This window comes from Rhinatrema bivittatum, chromosome 11 (genome assembly GCF_901001135.1).
Source record: "Rhinatrema bivittatum chromosome 11, aRhiBiv1.1, whole genome shotgun sequence".
NCBI lineage: Eukaryota > Metazoa > Chordata > Amphibia > Gymnophiona > Rhinatrematidae > Rhinatrema > Rhinatrema bivittatum.
In genome coordinates this window covers 51,877,514-51,898,739 of record NC_042625.1, presented here as the reverse complement: position 1 = coordinate 51,898,739, position 21,226 = coordinate 51,877,514, and the positions used below count along the sequence as shown (strand labels likewise).

Below are 21,226 nucleotides of genomic sequence, written 5' to 3'. Positions count from 1 at the left end.
TGTTTTCCATTCGTCACCTCGGCATATATGAATAAGATTATAAGCACATCTGAGGTCCAACTTTGTAAAACGTTTGGCTCCTTGGAACCCATCAAAAAGTTCAGAGATTAATGGTAGTGGGTAACAGTCTTTCATGGTAATTTCATTTAACCCTCGATAGTCAATACATGGGTGGAGAGATCCGTCCTTCTTGCTCACGAAGAAGAATCTAGCCCCAGCTGGAGACTTTGAAGGCCGAATGAACCCCTTTTCCAAGTTCTCCTGAATGTAGGCAGACATAGCCTTAGTTTCAGATAAAGAGAGTGGGTATACCTTACCCTTCGGGGTTCGGAACCCGGAATTAAGTTGATGGCACATAGAATGATCGGTGTGGTGGAAGTGTGTCTGCTGCTTGTTTGAAAAATACGTCCTGGTAGGATTGGTACTGTGCAGGTAGACCAGGGAGAGTGGTGTTGGTGACTAAACAGAGCATTGGAGTCACTGTCTCCAGGCATCTTCCATGGCAGGTTTCTCCCCATTGGGCCAACTTAAGAGTACTCCAATCAAATTGGGGTGAGTGAAGCTGTAGCCACGGTATTCCTAGTACCACCGGATGTATAGCTTTATCCAGAATCAAGAATGTGATGGTCTCCGAATGTAGGGATCCCGTACAAAGACAAAGTGGTTGTGTAGTAAAAGAGATCTCACCTGGCAACGGTTCACCGTGTATGGATGATAGCAGCAACGGCGTGGGCATCCGAACTGTAGGAATTCATAGGTGCTCAACTAGTTGGCGAAGTATGAAGTTTCCACCGGCCCCTGAGACCACTAGAGCAAGCGTATGAAACTCCAGAGCATCTGAGATTATAGAGACGGGAAGTGTGAGCGGAGGAGCTGAGGATGTTTGACCTAGGAAGAGTCCTCTGATGGATCCTAGGTGTTGGTATTTGGGATGGTTGTGGGTGGATCCTTGGGCCGGTGGCAGATGACCACGCCCCCGGGGGAAGATCCCGAGAGGGACCACTGGTTAGACTCAGAATTTGGAGACATTCACACACTAGTTCTTTTATTAGACAATATATTGAACCACCAGAGATGGCAGTAGTGAGCTGGAAGTGCCCGGCTGGGCTGTAGTCCCTCAGATATTGGAACAGCGATCCCAGGATGGCTGAGCTGTAGAGAAACTAGATATAGTGAGTAGGCAGGGTATGCATAGTTCATGTACTGATCCTTGATGGTAACACTCACAAGTAGTCTCATAGAAGCAGCCCAGGAGCTGGAATGAATAGGCCCTCGAGCGAGTACCTGGTTCCAGGGAAAGCTCTGAGAGAGAGTTGTAACTCGCTGGTGTTGTAGGCAGCAACTTCCAGGCAGAAGGTTGTCCAGAGACGAGTCCGGGAACAAGAGCCCTCGAGGAGCAAGTGCCGGTTCCTAACTGTAATCTGAAAAGTAAAAGAGCTAGGCCCACGAGGAGCGGGTACCCCTGGTAAGTCCGAGGAGGCAGAGTAGCTTGGTAGTGAACCATAGTCAACTCCTTGCTAACTCATTTAGTTAGCGATTTCAGAGACCTTATATATCCGGTGCGGATGACGTCATCTCAGGGGGACGCCCCTGAGGTTCGCGCACCGCACACGCGCCCCTAGGCTTCCTGGGAACATGGCAATGTGCAGCGTCTAGAGGGTCGGCAGAAAGACGCCATGGCAACCAAACTTCCATCGAGCGGAGAGAGAGTCACCAAAGAGGTAAAGAGGGCGGGGTGGAGACGTCGGGCAGCAACGGTTGCAACACTAGGTCTGGAAGTTTTCCAGACAGATTGGGCAGGAAGGCACAGCATGGCCTGGTTCTCCACAGTACATGCAAAGACCAAGCCTCCTTCAATAATGTCTCTCTTTCGATGTGAGGCAGCTCCGACCTAGCTGCATTGGCTCCTCCTCCTCAGCATTGGGTGTAGGAATGGTCTGTGCAACTGGCGTGGAACGAGGGCGAGTACCTCCAGATGTTATTTTCTTGGACCCTCTTAACTCCTGGGAGCATTTGCAGAGTCGACAATCCACCCGTCCAGCGAAATCGATGAAGGAATCCAAAGTATCAGGGAGCTCATGTGCCGCCAACTCAACTTTGATGTGAGTGTTCAAACCCTCTAAGAAGACTGTCCTTAGACAATATGAGTCCCAATGTAGTTCTGAGGCCAAGGTCTTAAACTCAATAACAAATTCTGTTAGAGGTTTGGTACCTTGTTGCAAATGTAGGAGAGCAGATCCAATGATGGTCTTGCGAGCGGGGTCATCGAACACTGAACGAAAGAGGGCGAGAAATCCTGTCAAGTCCTGGAGGACAAGATCATTCCATTCCCAGAGTGGTGAAGCCCAGGCCAGGGCTTTTCCTTTGAGCAGGGAGAGAATGTGCTTAGTTTTTGAGACTATGTCAGGGAAGTAAGTTGGTTGAAGCGAAAAGTGCATACAGCACTGGTTGAGGAAACCCCTGCATGACCGTGGATCACCGGTAAAGCATACTGGTGCAGGCAAGGGTACAGAGTGACATACCAGCGTCATCTGTGAAGGTGGAACAGCTTTGTCAGATGTTCCCGAGGAATGCAGCTGAGAACTTAGCTGATTGAAGGCGTGCGTCAAAGTCTCCAGTGTCCATTGTTGTTCGGTTAGACATTGGGCCAGGCCAGGAATGGCCTGAAGGGCTGAGAGTTGAGCCGGGTCCATGGAGTTAGCAATCTATTATGGTTTGTGGAAATTGTGGACCCTAGGCCTAGATGAGTGATGACACTGCCCACAAGGAGGAGCCCTGTGAGCCTCACCATAGGTGGGTGTGGTCTCAGCGAGGAAGGACTCTGCTGTAGAGAGACATTAATAAGGAGAAAATAATGTTAGTGCAAGACCCGAGGAGCGGATAAAGTAAACACAGTCACTGAGCTTAGTGGAATGATACTGTAGTGAAGAAGATCCGGAATGGTCCGCAGTGTGAGGTACACCTGTAGACTCCTGTATACCAATGAGAATCCCTCTGAGCACAGATCCGGTAGTGGCCCGTAGCGCGGGGTATGCCGAGGATCTATGATACAAGATGTAGAGGGTATGGTGGCAGTACAGGAATCCAGTCGTGGATCAAGTAGAGGCAGCAGTACCCTGTAGCTCAGGATAGGAGGCAGAAGAGTGCCGATGCACGATAGTGACCCGAGGCTCGGAGTAACCCATGGAGGAATCAGCAGCATAGAGAAGACAATGGTAGAGAAGGTACTCACACCGGGAAGTCCCAGGTAGAATCCAAGGACTGGAGAGAAATGTCCTAGGCAGGAGCAGCCCTTCGAGGAGCGGATGACCTAGAAGCAGAAGGCCCCTGAGGAGCGGGTACCCGGAGCGTCTAAATGCCAAAGCGATTCTGGAACAAGATCCCAGCATGGAGTGGAATTATGCAATGAAAGGAACTCCTTGCTAACTCGTCTTAGCAGTGGGCCGGAAGGTTTAAGTATACCAGCAGGTTGACGTCATCGGAAGGGGATGCCCCCGAGATTCCCGCCATGACATGCACAAAAGGAGGCCCTGCGCGCGCCTATGTGATACCAGGAATGAAGTGATGGTCGGCAGTGCCCACGCTGTCCCGAGGACACTGAGAAGTTGTCGCTGGCTAGCGGAGGCCGCCATTCTCCCAATGATTGACGTGCAGCCATCTGCGACCGATGGGCACAACATGTACAAGTTATTGGCAGTGTGGGGGATGAGTCCATAGAAAGAAAGCCAGGGAGGTGACAGCTAGGACTGGCAGTAGTAGCAGTGAGCATCAATGAAATCAGGTTGAGATTGAGAGGAGGAGTAAATGAGGAGAGAGCGATGAAGGTGGATTAGGAGTGTAGAGGAATGGTGCTGGTGGAAGGGAAATAGAGTGGAAAATATTAAAGAGCTGGGAAGGATTATGAGCCTGGAAGTAGATAAGGGACTGATCCCTAAGGATACAGTGAGATAAATAGGGCTGGTTTTCTTCTAAGGGTGTTCAGGTTTGTAGACGTGACATTGGAGTCAGAGGCGCTTAATCATATTTGAAGATTTGATGCTGGAAGGATGACGATTGCACTGATTCTCTGGCCAGGGACAGGAGAGAGGACAGGAAAGTAGTGAGAAAGTCATGGATAGAACCATGAAGGTCAAGGAAATGGTGATGGGCAATAACCCAGGCATTGCAGTCTGAGGGCGGGCACAGAGGAGGAGAATGAATTGAAAAGATAGTGGGTCAGGGCCAGCGGTGGTGGCTTCCATCTGCTTCGCTGGCTGCAGTGGGGAAAAGGAAGCAATTTGCTGTAGTTCAAATATATTCCAGGTCATTGACATGACAGAAAATCAGCCCTGGGCAAGACCTACAACAGAAAGGCGAGATGAGGATGCAAAAGAGGCAACTAAAAGCAAATGGGAATGCACACAATGCGGGTAAGAGAATTCTCCAAGGTCAAGCAGGATGGTAGTCCTCACACATGGGTGATATCATCGGATGGAGCCTGGACAGGAACTTTGATCTCAAAGCTTGTGAGCATGTGCAGCTATAGTTATCACCCAGCCCCCTAGGCAGAGTCCCTTCGTCTCTTTTTTTTCTGCGGAGCGATGTGGTCGTGGGAGCCGTGTGTGTCACGGTATTCAGTTTTGCTCTCTCCTCACAGTTTTTGTAATTGATTTTTTTCTAGCGCTGCAGCTGTTTTTCTTTCCTTTACCTTATGGTAGTTTTCTTTTTTCTTTGTCTTCTTTCCACTGTCTGCCCGCCGCATGGCAGGCCTTAGGCGCTGTGCAGTCTAGCAGAAGCTAATACTATCCCTTATTAAATAAATACTGCAACTGCAGTTTAGTATCTGTGTCCTCTCCTTGCTCTGTCTGTTTTTGGACCTTTGTCAGGTGCTGGCAGGACTGACAGAATGCCATCCGTGAATTTAGGCCGCTGAGCTTGGGACTCACCTGAATTCTACCTGGGCAGAAGTTCCATGTTGTTTCACCGATCGATCACATCGATGGAGGTTCGGACAGTGAAGAGACCTGCAGATAAGTGCATACAGTTTTCCAATTTTTGGAGTCTGGACTTGGTGCTCAAAGCCCTATGTGCTGCGCCCTTTGAGCCTCTCAAGAGGGCGACTTTGAAGGATCTTATGTTGAAGGTGGTGTTTCTCGTGGCCCATCTATCCAAACGTTCGAGGATTTGCTTTTCATCCCCTGAAACTCTTGATGCTGTCCTGCTTGGTCAGCTATGTCTGGTACTTTGGCATGTAGGGTCTGTCACAGACCCTGCCGTTATTGCTGATTATTCTTACAAGCATTGCTTGGGTTTTTCTGCCCATTGTGCCTATCAGGCAAACATGGGGCACACTTCAGCAAATGCATTTTGTCCTTCAGTTGCCAGTGGACCACAATTTCTTTCTGGGATGCTCTCAGGCCCCTGTTGGTTTTTTGGTTATCTTGTAACGCCGAAGGAAACTCTGCGGTCTTTGTCCAAGAGTCCTTTTCTTGTTTACATCTCTAGACGTAGGAAGTTCTAGACATACATCATTGTCAGGGTTTACTGATCCGAAACCCTACTTGTAACGTTTTCTGTGATGTGGAGTATGTTTCTTGCTGGCACTCGCGTCACTCCCCTACCTTATGCATCTCTGCTATGCATTGGGATTTTGTGTCTCAGTCTTTCCTCTGGTTTTCTCTTTGTAGAACCCAAGTCTTTTCCCACCTAGACCCCTTTGTGGGTTGGCTGCCTCACAGGCAAAAGGGAGCGAGGTGGTACTTTCTGCACAGTACGGTTTCCTGCTTTGTCCTGCTCGGACAGCTTATAGCTTGGGAATCACCCATGTGTGAGGACTACCATCCTGCTTGTACTCGGAGAAAGCAGATTTGCTTACCTGTAACAGGTGTTCTCCAAGCACAGCAGAATGTTAGATCTCACAAAACCCACCTGCTTCCCCTGGGAGTTGGCTTCTCCATGTATTAGCCATATTATGGCCTGAGGGACTCTGCCTAGGGTGCAGGGTGATAACTAGTGCTGCACATGCTCAGTAGGGCATGTTTGAAAGTTCTAGAATCTTTGAGATCAAAGTTCTAGACCAAGGCGCCATCTGATGATGTCACCTCATGTGTGAGGACTGACATCCTGCTGTCCTTGGAGAACACCTGTTACAGGTAAGCAACTCTGCTTTTCTAATGCACAATATACCCTGGCCCATAGACTGTAGAGAGACCAGTGCTGCACAGGTAAATGGAGAAGTCTGTACTGTGCAATTCTGCTCTGATCCTTTGCGGCATGGCAGGTTTCAGAATATGAAATGAATATGAATGAAGAGAAGAGGCACGGGAATGGCTTGCTTGTGGGAATGACAGCTACTACCTGGAGATTAATATCCTTATTCAATAAACATACACACAGTTAATGCGAGTCCAACATTGCTCTATGCTTCAACGGCAAGAGGAAATGTGGAAAAAAGGATTTGCATCCACAAAAAAGCAGGGGAGTGGCTTGCTTGTTACGGCAGTTACTACCCCAAACCAAATAAGCCTGATACTTCGCTTTCAATGCATATCCAGTATAGCTCTCTGCTTCAACGGCAGGGAGAATGAAGAAAAGATGATTTATATTCAGACAACAACCAACAAGGAATGAATTACATAGTCTGGGTAAACAAGAATGGGTGTAACTTGCTTGTTATAGCGGTTACTACCCCGAATCAATTAAGCCTGCTACTTCACTTGGAATACATATCCAGCGCAGCTCACTGCTACAACGGCAGGGGGGGAATGAAGTAAAGATGATTTATATTCAGACAACCAACAAGGACTGAATTGCACAGGCAGGGTAAACATGCATGGGAGTAGCTTGCTTATTATGGCGGTTAGTACCCCAAATCAATTAGCTAGATACTTCACTTAGATGCAGCTCCAGCACTGCTGTCTGCATCGATGGTGGGGGTGGAAGGGAATTGGAACCAAAAAGTTACTTATAAGGGCCAAGAGTAACAGATAAGTATGAAAACAAATAGGTGTGAAAGCTTGCTGGGCAGACTGGATGGGCCATTTGGTCTTCTTCTGCCGTCACTTCTATGTTTCTATGTCACTTCTATGTTTCTATCCCTAACACATAGGCAGGAGATTGAGTAAGGAGGCAGAGTGCATGCAATCCATTGCCCATTCATTAGGGATCTCCTGAAAACCCATCCGGTTTGCGGACCTTGAGGACCAGAGGTTTTCCACGCCTGCTTTACTATTTTCTTGATACCTGGGCCTGGCATCCTCTTTCTGTCACATCCTTGCTCACTCTGTGGAGAAGGATAGGCATAAAAAGCAAACGTGCAGGGGGCAGAGCTTGCAGGAAGGACCAGATCTTGGGGGGTCAGGTTACCACTGCCCCCCCCCAAGCCTCAGCAGTCTCTCATCTTCCTCCTGCCAGTTTGCTTGGATTGTTCAGGGCCACATTCCTTGAGAGTGGCCACTTTTGTCTTCCCATCTTCCATCCTTTCAGAAAGGTTTGGGATACAGGAAAGATAGTTCAGTGATGATCACTTACGGTTCAAGGCCCAGCGGCTTCTCCACACTTTTCAGAGTCAATCCTTGGGCAGGTGATTGAGAGGCACATAGAATTAAAGTTGTCAGATGGTCAGAAAAAGAAGTCTGCCCTCACATACGGAAACACACAGAGAAACCATGTATTTATAACATGCTTTAGATTTATTCAAAAATTGTTACTATAAACACATATCTAAACAATTAAAACCTTACTAGCATACACACACCCATACACCCACATTAAAATATAATATTGCACAATTTTCTTTTTACATACAAAGTATCTTTCAAATTTTAAATCCATCACATATGAATATTATATGATTATTATAAATTGCAATCTCCTGTTCATGTATATTTTTCACGAATGTCATTACATTCTTATTCTTTCATCAGTATGGTCCTCATCACTCTCATATTCAGCTAAGATACATACTTTGTGTGTAAAAGGAAAATTGTGCAATATTGTATTTTAATGTGGGTGTGTGGGTGTGTGTGGGCTAGTAAGATTTTAATTGTTTAGATAGGTGTTTATAGTAACAAGTTTTGAATAAATCTAAAGCATGTTATAAATACATGGTTTCTCTGTGTGTGTTACCAATATTAAGAGATAGAGAACAATTTTAAAAATATATCCTCTGTGTTGTGTTGTGAATCTGTGTTGTTCACATATGGAAAGACATTCTCTTCATAAGATCACATTCAGAAAAATACATTTGTATTAGAATTTGAGTAAAGCAGAAACTAAAACGACATGGGGTATACAGTACTGTGCAATGCTGCTCTGCTCCTTCGAGGTCCGGCGGGTTTCAGAGTATCCCTAATACATCAGCAGGAGATAAAGCATGGAGGCAGTCTGCATGCAATCACATACCCATTCATTAGGGATCTCCTGAAAACCCAAGCGGTTTGAGGACCAGAGGTTTCCCACGCCTGCTTTACTGTTTTCTTGACACCTGGACCTGGACTCCTCTTTCTGTCACATCCTTGCTCACTGTGTTATTATAAACACAGAAGGTGACAGGACTGCTATGCCCCAGCTTCACATTCATTAAAGGACTGGACCTTCCCTGCAATTCTTCTCCCTACAAGTCACTTAGTGCTTCAGCACAAGGCCACATGGCCATCAGAAGTGCAGGTCAGAGGTTAGCGTGTGCAGAGCACCTAGAAGGGCTAACGTGGTGGTTCTGCAGTCAGCATGGCCAGTGCACAGGGCAGGAGGGTTTGAGAAATGTGAATATCACAGGGAAAGGATTTTGTCACAGTTTCATATTTCACAGGATTTGTGCAGCCAAAGGGAGATGCAATGGAGAAGTTACCATTGCAGCCTCCCTCTACCCACATATCCAAGCACAACCTGAAAATCCAAATGTGAGACTCTGTGTTCTGGCCCAGGGCACGATAGAGAGGGCAGGGCACAATTCCTGCTCCTGTCAGCATCCATTCCACAAAGTTCACATCATCTTCATACCTGGGCCTTGCAGTTCTTTTTAGCTGCTTCTTCCTCACAAAAGTAAAAAATATATTCTTTAAGTGTATAAAAATATAAAGCATCATTCTCTTTCTATCTCCTGGTGATGGCAGATGTCCTCTGTTTCAGGGAACCGCAGGGTTGGGCAGCAGACGTTGTCGATGGCATCCTGAGAGTCGCTGCTGGGTTTGGACTGGCTTCAGCTGCCCATGGCACTGTCTGTTAATACCCAGCGGCTATCCCTCGCTTCCTTTTGTCTGATTCAGCATAGATACAGGGACCCTGTTTCAGAACCGCCTGCACTACATTTAAAAAGTAGGGAGATGTTTTGATCTGGTGCCCTCTGTTCCTTAGACCATTCTTAAGAAGCTGGGGAAGAGAAGAAGAGACATTCGTGTTCAGGATATAAAAGATCTTCCTGTCTATCAGGTCACAAGAGCATCTACAGATTCCAGGCTGTAATTGTGCATAGACTGTTCTGTTACACACAAGCAGAAGGGCGTTTCCTCACTGAGCCTGTATCAAACACAAATAGCTGGGATGATGAATGTGATCCTCAGATGTCTGGGATACAGCAATGAACGCTCAACCCACATGGAGGTGGAGAGGAAATGGTGCTTAATATCTGCAGATCATTCAGGGCGTACAAAAAGCATCAATAGCAGGCTCAGTTTAAATGCTGAGTGAGCTGGCGCTTTCCTGAATGTGAGGCACAAAGCAGGCAATGGTAAGCTCTGCTCCCAGGGCAATCTGACATAAAACCCTTCCCATATTTTTCTTTCACCGAGTACTTTTCCGTTTGCCTCACAAGTGATATCTTCCCTGCTTCCCCAGTCTTGGATGTATCTTCATCTTTTCCTGTACCATGTCTGGTCATCTTCTCTTTCTTACCCCAGAAAAGGAAAATTGGGTCTTACCTGCTAATTTTCGTTCCTGTAGTATCACAGATCAGTCCAGACTCCTGGGTTTTGCCTCCCTGCCAGCAGATGGAGACAGAGAAAGTTTTACTGACATTGCCATATAGCTTAGTGTGCCTCCTGCAGTCCCTCAGTATTGATCTGTACCAAAGCCAAGATATTAGAATAACAACAATCAAAAGCCCCCCCCTGAATGAGCAGAGGGCAGAGGAAACCTAGAAAACAGTTAAAGGTGTCCCCATTATAAAGCTTGAAGGACTAAACAAAACCTGTGCCATTCTTCAGGTTAAGTACCATAACAGATCGCCTCCTCCAGCAGCTCCCACTCCCCAGGAGGGAGGAAATCTGCCTGCACACTGTCAGACCCTGCTATGTGAGACGCCATAAGCAACAATAGGTACTGTTCTCCCCAGTGAATCAGCTCCTGGTGACAACTGACCTTGTACCGCCCGATCTTGACAGACAGCTCCCCACCCAACGAGACTGGATTCGGTGGTGACCACTGTCCATTCCGGGACCTCCAAATCCACCCCTCGACACAAGTGGTCCTGACCAAGCCACCATGAGAGACTGGACCTGACACAATCCGTCAGTGGTAGCGGAAGTTGAAATTGCTCTGAAGAATGGATCCGACCAGGAAAGGAGCGCCACCTGTAGAGGCCTCATATAGGCAAATGCCCAAGGCACAAGTTCCAATGTGGACACCATGGAGCCAAGATCCTGTAGGTAATCCCAGACCCTGGGCATCTGACTCTCCAACAAACACCAAACCTGCAATTGCAACTTGACAATACACTCCTCTGACAGAAAAACCTTCCCCAATTTGGTACTGAGCGTGCTCCCAGAAAATCCAACTCCTGAGAGGGGATGAGCTGACTCTTGGCCCAATTTACTATCCAGCCGAGTGATCGTAAGAGCTGTAGTACCCGATCCACTGTGTTGCGACCGTCGTTGCCCGACAGCTTCACTCCACCTACCTTTCCTTTTCTGCGACTCCTCCTGCTCTTCATGGACACCTGGCTGCCGCGGCGTCCGTCTGCCGTCCTCTCCAGCGTCCCCGGACTGGCTTGGGCGCTGCCTCCCGCCATGCTCTCTAGGTACTTTAGGCCGCGCGGCCCTCATTCTTATTTCCTCATTGGCGCGTTCCTCAGGGGCGTCCCCCTGTGATGACGTCACGCTGCCCGGATATTTAAGCCTACTGTTTATTGCTAGCCGTTGAGTTAGCAAGGGTAACCTTACGGCTGGGATTCGCTCTCCGTACCCAACTACTCTGCCTTCCAACTTCCATTGGATTCTTTCTGCTAACGGGGTACCAGCTCCTCGGGGGCCTCTTTGCTTCTTTCAGGTCACTATCAGGTAACCGGTACTCGCTCCTCGAGGGCCCATGTTCCCTGACCCGCTGCCTGCATCTATCTCCTCTTCTACTTGGAAGAATTCTCTACAGACACCATCAGTGAATACTACTATCATCTACTCCTCAGAGCTGTTTCCCTAGAACCAGGTACTCGTTCCTCAAGGGCCTGCCCCGTTCCAGCGCCAGTGCCATCTCCTTCGTGGAACCGCTGTGTGAGTACTTTGCCAACAAGTCTCTCTACCTCCAGGGATCTGGTACTCGCTCCTCGAGAGCCAGCTCTCCCTATCTCAGGGCTTCTCCATATTTGGGACTCTGTGAATGTTCTATTGTACTCACTTTCTCAGTTCTCTCCACTACAGCACTGCTACCAGAGAAACCGCTGTTCCAGCACCCTGGGGAATACTAGCCCAGCTGGGCCTCATCATCTGCTCACTACTGCCACCTCTGGTGGCTTCTCAAACTGTCTAAATAAAGAACTATCTGTGTTTGTGTGTCCAGAGCTGAGCCTGACCTGTGGCCCCTCACGGGACTTCCCCCCCCGTGGGGGTGGTCAAGCTGCCACAGTGTCCAAGGGTCCACCCAAACCTCACTAACTATAACACACTGCTTGCTTGCAGTGGTCTTCTGACCTTGCCCAAATGAGCCAGTCATCCAGAGACGGTTGCACCAGCACCCCCTCCTTCTGGAGGACTGCTGCAACCACCACCATCACCTTGGTGAAAGTCCTTGGAGCCGTCGCCAAACTGAACAGCAGAACGCAAAATTGAAAATGCATGCCCAGAATCTTGAACCTCAGAAGTCTCTGATGGTCGGGCCAGATGCTTATATGCAAGAATGCTTCAGTTAGATCCAAGGACACTAAGAACTCCTCCTTGCGCACCGCTGTGATGACGGAGCAGAGAGTTTCCATGTGAAAACAAGGAACTTTGAGGGCCTTGTTGACATTCTTCAAATCCAGAATTGAATGAAAGGTCTCCTCTTTCTTTGCAACCACGAAGTAAATGAAGTAATGACCATCCCCTGTTCTTTCATGGGCATGGGAACAATGGCTCCAAGCATCCGCAGGCAGTCGAGAGTCTGTTGTACTATCTGCCTCTTTTCCAATTAAGCGCAAGCGAAGACCATAAACTGGTCCCGAAGTGGGCGAGCAAATTCTAAAGCGAAACCTTGATCTATCACGCTTAAGACCCACTGGTCTGTGGTGATTCTGGCCCACATCCCATAAAACAGAGTCCGTCAACCCCAATAAGCGGGACGGAGAAGTGGACCGGCCTCGCTTCATTGTGCTGACTTGGCCCCAGAACTGCCCTGTCTTGAGCCATCTCAACCAGGTTTTCGCCCTCAAAAGGACTGGTTTCAGGACTGCTGCCTCCCCGAGGCTGGTCTCTGACCACCAGAGGACGAACTTACTGGATGAAATTGCCTCTTCCCTCGTAAACGCACATGCCCAGACGAAGAATTCCTCACCTCTCTAGGCTTATCCTCAGGCAACTTGTGAACCTTATTGTCCCTGAGATGCTTGATCATTTCCTTCAAATCTTCTCAGAAAAGCAGCCTCCCCTTAAAAGGTAGTGCTCCTAACTGAGCCTTGGACGAAACATCTGCTGACCAGTTTCATAACCACAGCAGTCTCCTTGCTGAGACCGCCGACATCATAGTCTGAGAACATGTCCTGAGGAAGTCATACAGTGCATCCGTGCCATAGGTTACCTTAGCTTCCAGCCATTCAGCCTGCTTTGCCTACTGAGAGGACATGGACCCAATGCAGCCCTGCTCGAAGCATGAAATTGCTGCAAACTGTAGTCCAAATGCCAAGTGCCAACACCTCAAAGATTTTCTTCAGATGAACCTCAAGCTTTTTGTCCTGCAAATCCTTCAAAGCTGCCACTCCAGCTACTAGAATTGTTGTCTTCTTAGTTACAGCTGAAATGTCGGCATCTACTTTCAGGACCCTTAAGAGCTCCAAAGAGTCCTCAGCAAAGCATACAACTTATCCATAGCCCGGCCCACCTTCAGGCCAGTCTCTGGAGTGTCCCACTCCCCGACCATCAACTGCTTAACCAACTTGTGAAAAGGAAAAGCCTTTGCTGGGCCCATTAAGCCAGCCATAATCAGGTCCACATCCTCCTGATCGGACTCCTTCTCCGGAAGCTTGATCCCCAATTCCTCCAAAACATGGGGAATCAGGGGCCCCAACTCTTCCCTACAGAAGAGTCGTATCACCTTCAGATCATCACTGTCTACTGACACACCGTCCTCCTTGTCTCCTCTGGAATCCTGCCCCGCCCCCCCCGGGAAAGGGTCCAGCCGAGGAGCTCCTAAACCAACTGGAACGCCGTCATCAGAATCCCTTGAAAATTCATCCCCCGCAGCATGAGGCTCAGACTCCCCAGGGGCTAACTGAACCCTGATAGCTTCCAGTCTTCCTGTGGTTCTGGATCTCTTCTTGGGCCAAGGCCCAGCAGAAAACTCACGCTTGGCCCCATGCCACCCCGCGGATTTCCAGGCATTAAAAGCACAAAATCTGCAGAAAAAGATGCAGAACTATCCAATTCCTCCCCCAGGAGGTCATCAGCCACTTCTGCCTGACTCTCCTGAGCCCTCCGGGCCTGCACGGGACTTCCATCAGCCAGGGATAATGAAGGAGGGAAATACCCCTCTCCCACCGCAGCTTTAGCACAAGCAGCAAAAGTGACCAAGATGGCCGTTGTTCCTGCGCTGACAGGAAAAAGATCTGGGTCCTCCTGCGCCTCATGAACAAGCTCCGCCGACTCGCGCAGCCAGTCAGATCCCCCCGTGGACATGCCACAACTGCCCTCTCCCTCCGGGAGGAGAGCGCAAATCACCACAGCCGACACACTTAACGCCAAGCGGCATGGTCTCAAATGGCCGCCTACAGGGAAAAATCACCGACAAAGGAGAGGAGCATTGGGGCAGAGCGTTCAGTGTAAATTGCCTGCACCTGACAGAAGGCAGGGCCTTTCTCTGGCAAGCCCTTAGAACTCTGCCTCCTTCTTTTGACTTTTTTTTTTAAACTTTAAGAAGCAAAGAAAAGAACACAAGAGGCCCTTTCCTGTTCTGGAGATGGGCAGCAGACTCCTTCAATCCTCCTGGAACCACCGGCTTTCTGCTTTCTGCTCCTTGGGCTGCCTGGGACTGAGCAAGAAAGGTCCCCAGCTCCCTGCTCGTCCACCTCAAGACCAGGATGGAAGCCCCACCATTGCCTGCCAACCTCCTGGAAGGAATCAGCAAGCTTTCTATCTCATTTTTTTTTTTAATGTAGACGAGACTGCGGGTATGCACATCCACCATCTGCCAGAGACAGAGAAATTCTGAGGAATTGCAGGTGGCACACCAGGCTGTATGGCAGTGTCAGTAAAACTTTCTCTGTCTCCATCTGCTCGAAGGGAGGCAAAACCCAGGAGTCTGGACTGATCTGGGTACGTACAGGGAATGTCCCTTTCAATCACAGTCACCTTTGGAAATAAATCCATGAAACAGTCACACATTTATCTTCCAAAGTAGCTTTTTTTTTTTTTTTTTAATATTAATAGGACCATTTTAAAACAATTTTGCCTGAGTAGCAAAGCAGGTATCTGGTTAAAACAGACCTTCAGAAAGTGCCCTCCTGTGTTGCAAAGGAGCAGGGCTAAGGGAAGGAGAAGGTGGGGTTGCAAGAATTTAATTTTGAAATCCCAGTTTTACGGTGCAGCTGCACAGTGCATGGATATCTCCATCCATGTAGTGTTGGCTAACCATTACCTCCATGGGGGAACAGATTACCCAAAGACCTGTAAGCAACTGGAGGACTTTAAAAACAGCCCCTTAACTCACTGGACTTGTTGAGGATTGCACTATTTGGCAGCCCTCGTAAGCGGAAGGACACTGTGACAGTCAGCGGGTGCTTTGTGCCTGGGAACTTTACTCCAAGCTTCCTAGCGAACGTGTGCAGGTCCGTTCCTTTTGGAAGTAGCCTGGGCACAGAGTACCTGCTCACATTTGCACCTGCTTTGTGCACGGGTTCTTTTTTCATGGAAAATCGCACACATTCAGTTGAAAATTTGATCTACGGGCATTAGGGTCATCCCCAGACCAACCCACCTCTGGAAATATTTCCTTGCAACTATGGATAAAGGTCTGCACATTGTGGAACACCTCGGAAACGTTTACCCAGTTCATTTACAGTTGTACAATGCTTTTTACCCTTCTTTGGAAATTCCCCTCCCCACCTCGTGTATGAATATTTTACATTCCTCAGCCCATCAAACAGAAACTAGAAGTTCCACGCAGAATTACGTTTCAAAACCATGCACATAGAAGTGGATCCTGTCAGGCTCCTCTTGGACCTCTTGATATATCCTGAAAATTTGGTGTAGATTGGACACTAAATAGAAAAGGTAATAGGGCACAAATGGGCACAGACATGGCAATCTCACAAGCCTTCTCTTTGCACAGAAGTTTAAAAATGAGCACAGACCAGATGGACAGTGCCTCACCCTGCCAAAAGCAGCAGAAAATTGTTGAGTCAGGATCTCCTTACCTCATCCTCCGGAGGCTCTAGCTGGATTTCATTCTGATTGTTCACATACAGAATCTGAGCTGAAATGGCTTTCTCCAAGTCATAACCGAACCAGAGTTTGTTCATGATTGCCTGCAACAGAAGAAGTGTCTATTATGAACAGGGCAATGTGTGCACATGTTCTGTATATACCATTCTGTGCACATATTACATATACAAGACTTGCTAACCGTGAATTTATTAAGCATCTCTTGCGCTCATGCTAGGTGTTCCTTGGTAACTTCTGATGTCAAACATCGTTACATAGCTTCACCTGTAATTATATCTTACATCAAACAGCACTTAGCAGTATGTACTGTGATTATTTTTAACTATTTTAGCTCAAAATTCCTAAAAATGTGAGTAAAATTAGTCCAAGTGAAAGTTGCAAACTCCACTATAGGAGCTTCGCACTGGAAGAGAAACCTCCAACAGGTGAAATATGTTAGAACACTGGTAAGAGATAAAGACCTAAGCTGGCCCATCCAGTCTGCCCAGTTCAGATTCTTCCATTTTGGGTAGATGCAGGGCAGGTGCTTCCATTAGGCAAACTAGGCAGTTGCCTAGAGCATCAAGATTTTGTGGGCGGCAAAATCCTGCCAGTGTGAGATCTAGAGGGGTGCTTTACCAGAGCCAATACCATCAAAAAAGGGAGCACTGTTCTGGAGCCACTGCCACCAATAGTTAATTTTGGGGTGTGGGGGTGAATGACCAAAGATTTGCCTAGGGTTCCAAACATGCTTGCACCGGTACTGGGTAGATGAATATATAAATTTTCATATGCAACTCCTCACCCCCCATCTCGTCTTATCTTTTACCTGACCTCTCAATCCTTTCCACCACAGCCCTCCATATCCATCCCAAACATTCCCAAATCCCACACAACGTCCTGTCCTCCACCACCATTTCAGGCCTTCTCTTCTTCAAGCAATTCTTCATCTAGCTCCACAGCCACCAAAATTGAAAAACTCTGGCCTCTCCATGCTCATTCAGGTTTAGGTTTTAACCATGGCCCCTCCATGAAAGTTACCCCATCCTGTTGTAGCACTGCTCTATGCAGGTTACCCAAATACCTTCTGGGAAGCCTGATGCAGTCATAGCACTGCAGTTTTAATTTGTAACCAGAATTACAGTGCATTGCAGTAATGATGTGTTAGTGCACTTATGAGCTAGTTTAATAATGTTAGTGTTCTGGTACACTAGTGTCCTAAAATATTAGGGGTCAATTTTAATAGAGTTGCTTGCATTAAAAGACTCATCTATGAGAGTATATGGGCCGAGCACGAGCAATTCATTTTAAAACCCACAAATTACATGTGTTTATGCATGTGCGCACACAATAGATCATGCAACAAAAAGGGGCAGGGGCATTCCAGGGTAAGGCCAACATTTCTGCATGTAAATCCTGATTTTAAATCTGGCGAACGCAACGTGCATCGGGCTGTTACCTGCACATATTTACTTCTGTTCTTTTTCAGGGATAAGTCTATAAAAAAATTAGCTATAGCCAAAAACTGGCTGGGTGAGGGGTCTCAGTAAACTGGGGGAGGGTGCAGGCTGACAAAACAGAGACAGACTGGGCAAACTGGTGGACTAATAGGTCAAACTGGTTATTTCCTTCACAACTGGCTAGACTTTTAGTGTACATTAGTTTAGTAGTCTAATAGTCTTGGTATGCCAGTGCACTAGTGTACTGATGTAATAGTGTACGAGTATGTTAATGTGCTAATCTAATGGTGTTAGTATGTCTGTGTACTAGTGTGTTAGTACAATAGTGAACTATTATATTAGTATACTAATAGTATTAGTATGCTACCATATTAATGTACTAATATAGTGTACTAGTGTACTAGTATGCTAATATAATAGTATGTTAATGTACTAGTGTAATAGTGTACTGATATGTTACTATACTAGTGCATTAGTGTAATATGCTAGTGTACTGGTGTTTTAGGTTAGTGTACTAGTGTAAAATTGTACATGCTTAATAGTGTGCTATATCATTAATGAGTTAATTTTCTAGAGTATTTGCATACTTGTGTGTCAAGCTTATTGTTTTCTATTCAGTACTCTATGGTGCTTCCTGGGACACACAATTTTCATGTCACGGTTATGAAAAGAAATGCTGATGTCTCTGTAATCCTCCCGTTTGCATGGCCCACCTCTCCAAATAATTCAATCTCAGTTTAATAAGCATAGCAGATTTGTAAACCTGCAGGAATTTTGCATTTCTTTATTTGGCACCCATAAGCAGGACATCATACAACATAGAAAAGTGAAGCGATAACCATGAAGGCTTCATGAAAGAAAGGAAATTTTCATTTAGTTTAAAAGCTAACAGAGAGGAAGCAGCCCTGCTCCTGTGAGAGGTGCTGGGGTGAGCTGCATGTAAAGGCACAGTGCAGAGAGCTGTGAGAAAAGGATGAAATTGGAAAAGGAGACAAGCTGAAGAACTTGGCAATATTTGATGGGGATAAAGGAATGGGAATAATTAAATCCTGCTATTTGAATGCTGTATTTATATTTAAGGTCCAAGACAATAGATCATCTTGCCAAACAACTCATTAGATGTGCATCATCTGAAACCCCAAGCCCTCAAATAAAATCCAGGTGCTGTCACAAGTATTGGGGGAAATGCACATGCAGCCTGCCTGCATCCCTCCTCCCGGGATGTCCTGCTTTCCTAATCCTTGTAACTCCACTTAGTGACATAACCTGAGCAAAACCTTATTCTTTTCATGCCTGTGCAACATTTGGGCTTTTTGTAGGCCCCTTTTATGCATGAAGCATTACTAAAGCTTAAGGCTGCTGTGTTCATGAAGTGTGCTCCTGGCTAGCAGCCAGCTGTATTTTCAGCCCATTTTATAATGTCTCCGTGCTGGGTGTTATGTTGTATGCATGAGACTTCAGGTTGCCTTGGTGTTGCTGTTCTCCCTGTGACTATCTTGTAGTTTCTCACACTCAGTTGCTGCTCTGTAAAAATGGCTTCCAATGCCAAGCCTTCATGCGCTCTGCTGCCAGCGCTGTTTGATGATGTCATAAGCAGAGCAAGTGCTACTAAAGAGCTGAAAACAATAGTAGTCAGAGGAGAACAAGTACCCTGCAGCTTTTCCATTTTCTCCAGTGTCTTTTATCCTGGTACAGATACTTTTAAATGTTTGATCCTACCACTGAGGTCCAGAGCTCCAGGAGCTATATTTATTTGGATTCAACTGGATTTTTTGTAAGTTGTGGTAACATGAAAATGACAAGATGTCATAGCTGACTTTTTAAGAACAGGTGGATCCCTTCTGTAGAAGCCACACATCATCTCAAAAGTTCAGGTGCATCTCTGTATAATTTTCATGTTGCAGTCTAATATAAACAGCCTGCAGAGGTTTCTGCTTACAATTGCCTGCAGCGGAGGCAGTTACTCTTCATTTTATGTACTGTATGGTGTATGTGACAGTGTGTGTATCTATATATGGATGAGAATATGCATGCATATGTGTGCACATGCGGGTGAGAATGTGTGAGTGTGTTTGTATGTGTATGTGGGTGAGAATGTCCATGCGTGTGTGTGTATGTGGGTGAGAATGTGTGAGTTTGTGTGTATATGTGAATGAGAATGTGCATGTGTGTGGGGGGGGGAAGGTGAGACTATGCGTGTGAGAATGTATAAGTGTGTTTGTGTGTATTTGTGGGTGACAATGTGTGACTGTGTGCATGTGTATATATGCGAGTGAGATTATATGTGTATATGAGTGTGGGGGGGGGGAGGGCTGCTCTTTGTGAGCAGTGTGGGCATTGTGAATGGAACAACTGTATGTATGGTAAGTGATGGGGGGGTGAGTGGAAGGCCTATCCAGGGCTGGTGCAAGTATATTTGGTGCCCTAGGTGAATTTTTGGTCATTCACACACATCCCCCCCCCCCCCCGCCCAAACTTAACTCTTGGTGCCAGATGCAGAACAGTGCTCCCTCCTACTGGCGGCAGTGGCTCCAGCACAGTGCTCCCTTCTCTGGTGGTATTGGCTCTGGTACATCACCACTCTGGACCTTATGCTGGCAGGATTTTGCTGCCCCAAAATCTTGGCGCTCTAGGCAATTGCTTAGTTCACCTAATGTAAGAACCGGCCCTTGGCCTATCAGAAGGAAAGCAAAATCGATAGCTCTAAAGCAATCAGAGTGGAAGAGATATATGGCCTGAGTTTCCACCCTCAGTGTCTGATTTTCAGCCTTGGCAGCCGGCAGTGCCTCATCTTGTCTTTGTTCACTCACCAGTGCAGTGGCGCTAATGATCATATCGCCACCTGCACCTCCAATCACCAGCTGGGATTTTTTGTCTTTGGAGATTAAGATGGCAGGAGTCATGGCCGATGGGGGCATTTCTCCTAGAACAGAAGCACCGGACAGGGAATATTAAAAACTGGAAAATATTAAGATGTGTTTCGGTGTGCATCTACCTGTACGTAAGGCCACAAAACCTGCTGAACCTTCTGCCTTCTGACTGTATGTTAAGGGAATACAGTTGAGACCTTGCTGATGTGTGTATATTACACAGGAGCATACAAATATAGAATTCAAGGGCAGATAAGGACAGTAAGATCCATCTAATCTTCCTATTTTATTCTCTATGCCCATCCCAGGCTTTTGGTCGGTACAGAAACAAAGCCGCACATGTTGTAATGGATACTAGGGTTATTTTTGCTATAAGATGCTGCACTCAGGTCCTGTCCTTGCTATACTGAAATCCCAGGGAACATTTTGCAATGTCATGGATATTAATTTCAGTGTCAGGGAATAATTCCAAAACAGGCTGTGCAAACCTGCCTCCCAATGCTCCCCACTGTACAAAAAATCTCTCTGCAGTATATAATATGTATCTCCTTGTGATTGAAGTGTAAGCAGCATTTATATAGGTCAGGATGCATGGTTGATAGATCTTACCACTATGGATGCGACTGTCAGGCACCTTACAGAAATCAGCAAGCTCGTTGTTGAAAATCACTCCTGTGCGGGGTGAATACACCATTGACCCAAATCTGAATGGAAGGAAGCAGGAGACAGATAATAAGCTGTCACTTGCATAGAAATGCACTCAGCATCCTTTCCTAACAAATACAACCATTGCCATGGCAGACTGGGCTAGTGTTTCTCAGTTCATGCATGCCTATCGTTCCTGAGCATCACTGCTGCAAGGAAGAGAGGGCTGAAAGAGCCCCATGCAAATGTGTCTGCAGTGACTGAGCCAGAAACCAAAAGGGACTTGAGAGGTAAAGGGCACTACGGCACTCTCTCAGCCAGCTGTTCCAGATGCTAATGCCAATGCAAGTACTGGTTCCTTTAACATAGAATAGGAAGCACCCTAAGATCCATCCATTCTCCCAAATGCCTCAGCCTTTCCCCCTCATGTCTTCACCACTAATGATGCTCTGTG

At 46.9% G+C, this 21,226-nt stretch overlaps 1 protein-coding gene across 1 annotated transcript in view; it reads right to left on the bottom strand.

Annotated features, from left to right (window-relative positions):
* Positions 1-7,909: 7,909 nt before the first annotated feature.
* The window catches only part of GGT5 (gamma-glutamyltransferase 5), a 37,099-nt gene continuing 23,782 nt past the window's right edge, over positions 7,910-21,226 (bottom strand). Inside the window, 4 exon segments of the mRNA XM_029619066.1 lie at positions 7,910-9,348; positions 15,791-15,901; positions 20,068-20,180; positions 20,737-20,831. Coding sequence (XP_029474926.1) covers positions 9,202-9,348; positions 15,791-15,901; positions 20,068-20,180; positions 20,737-20,831 — 466 coding nt within the window. The 3' untranslated portion in view covers positions 7,910-9,201.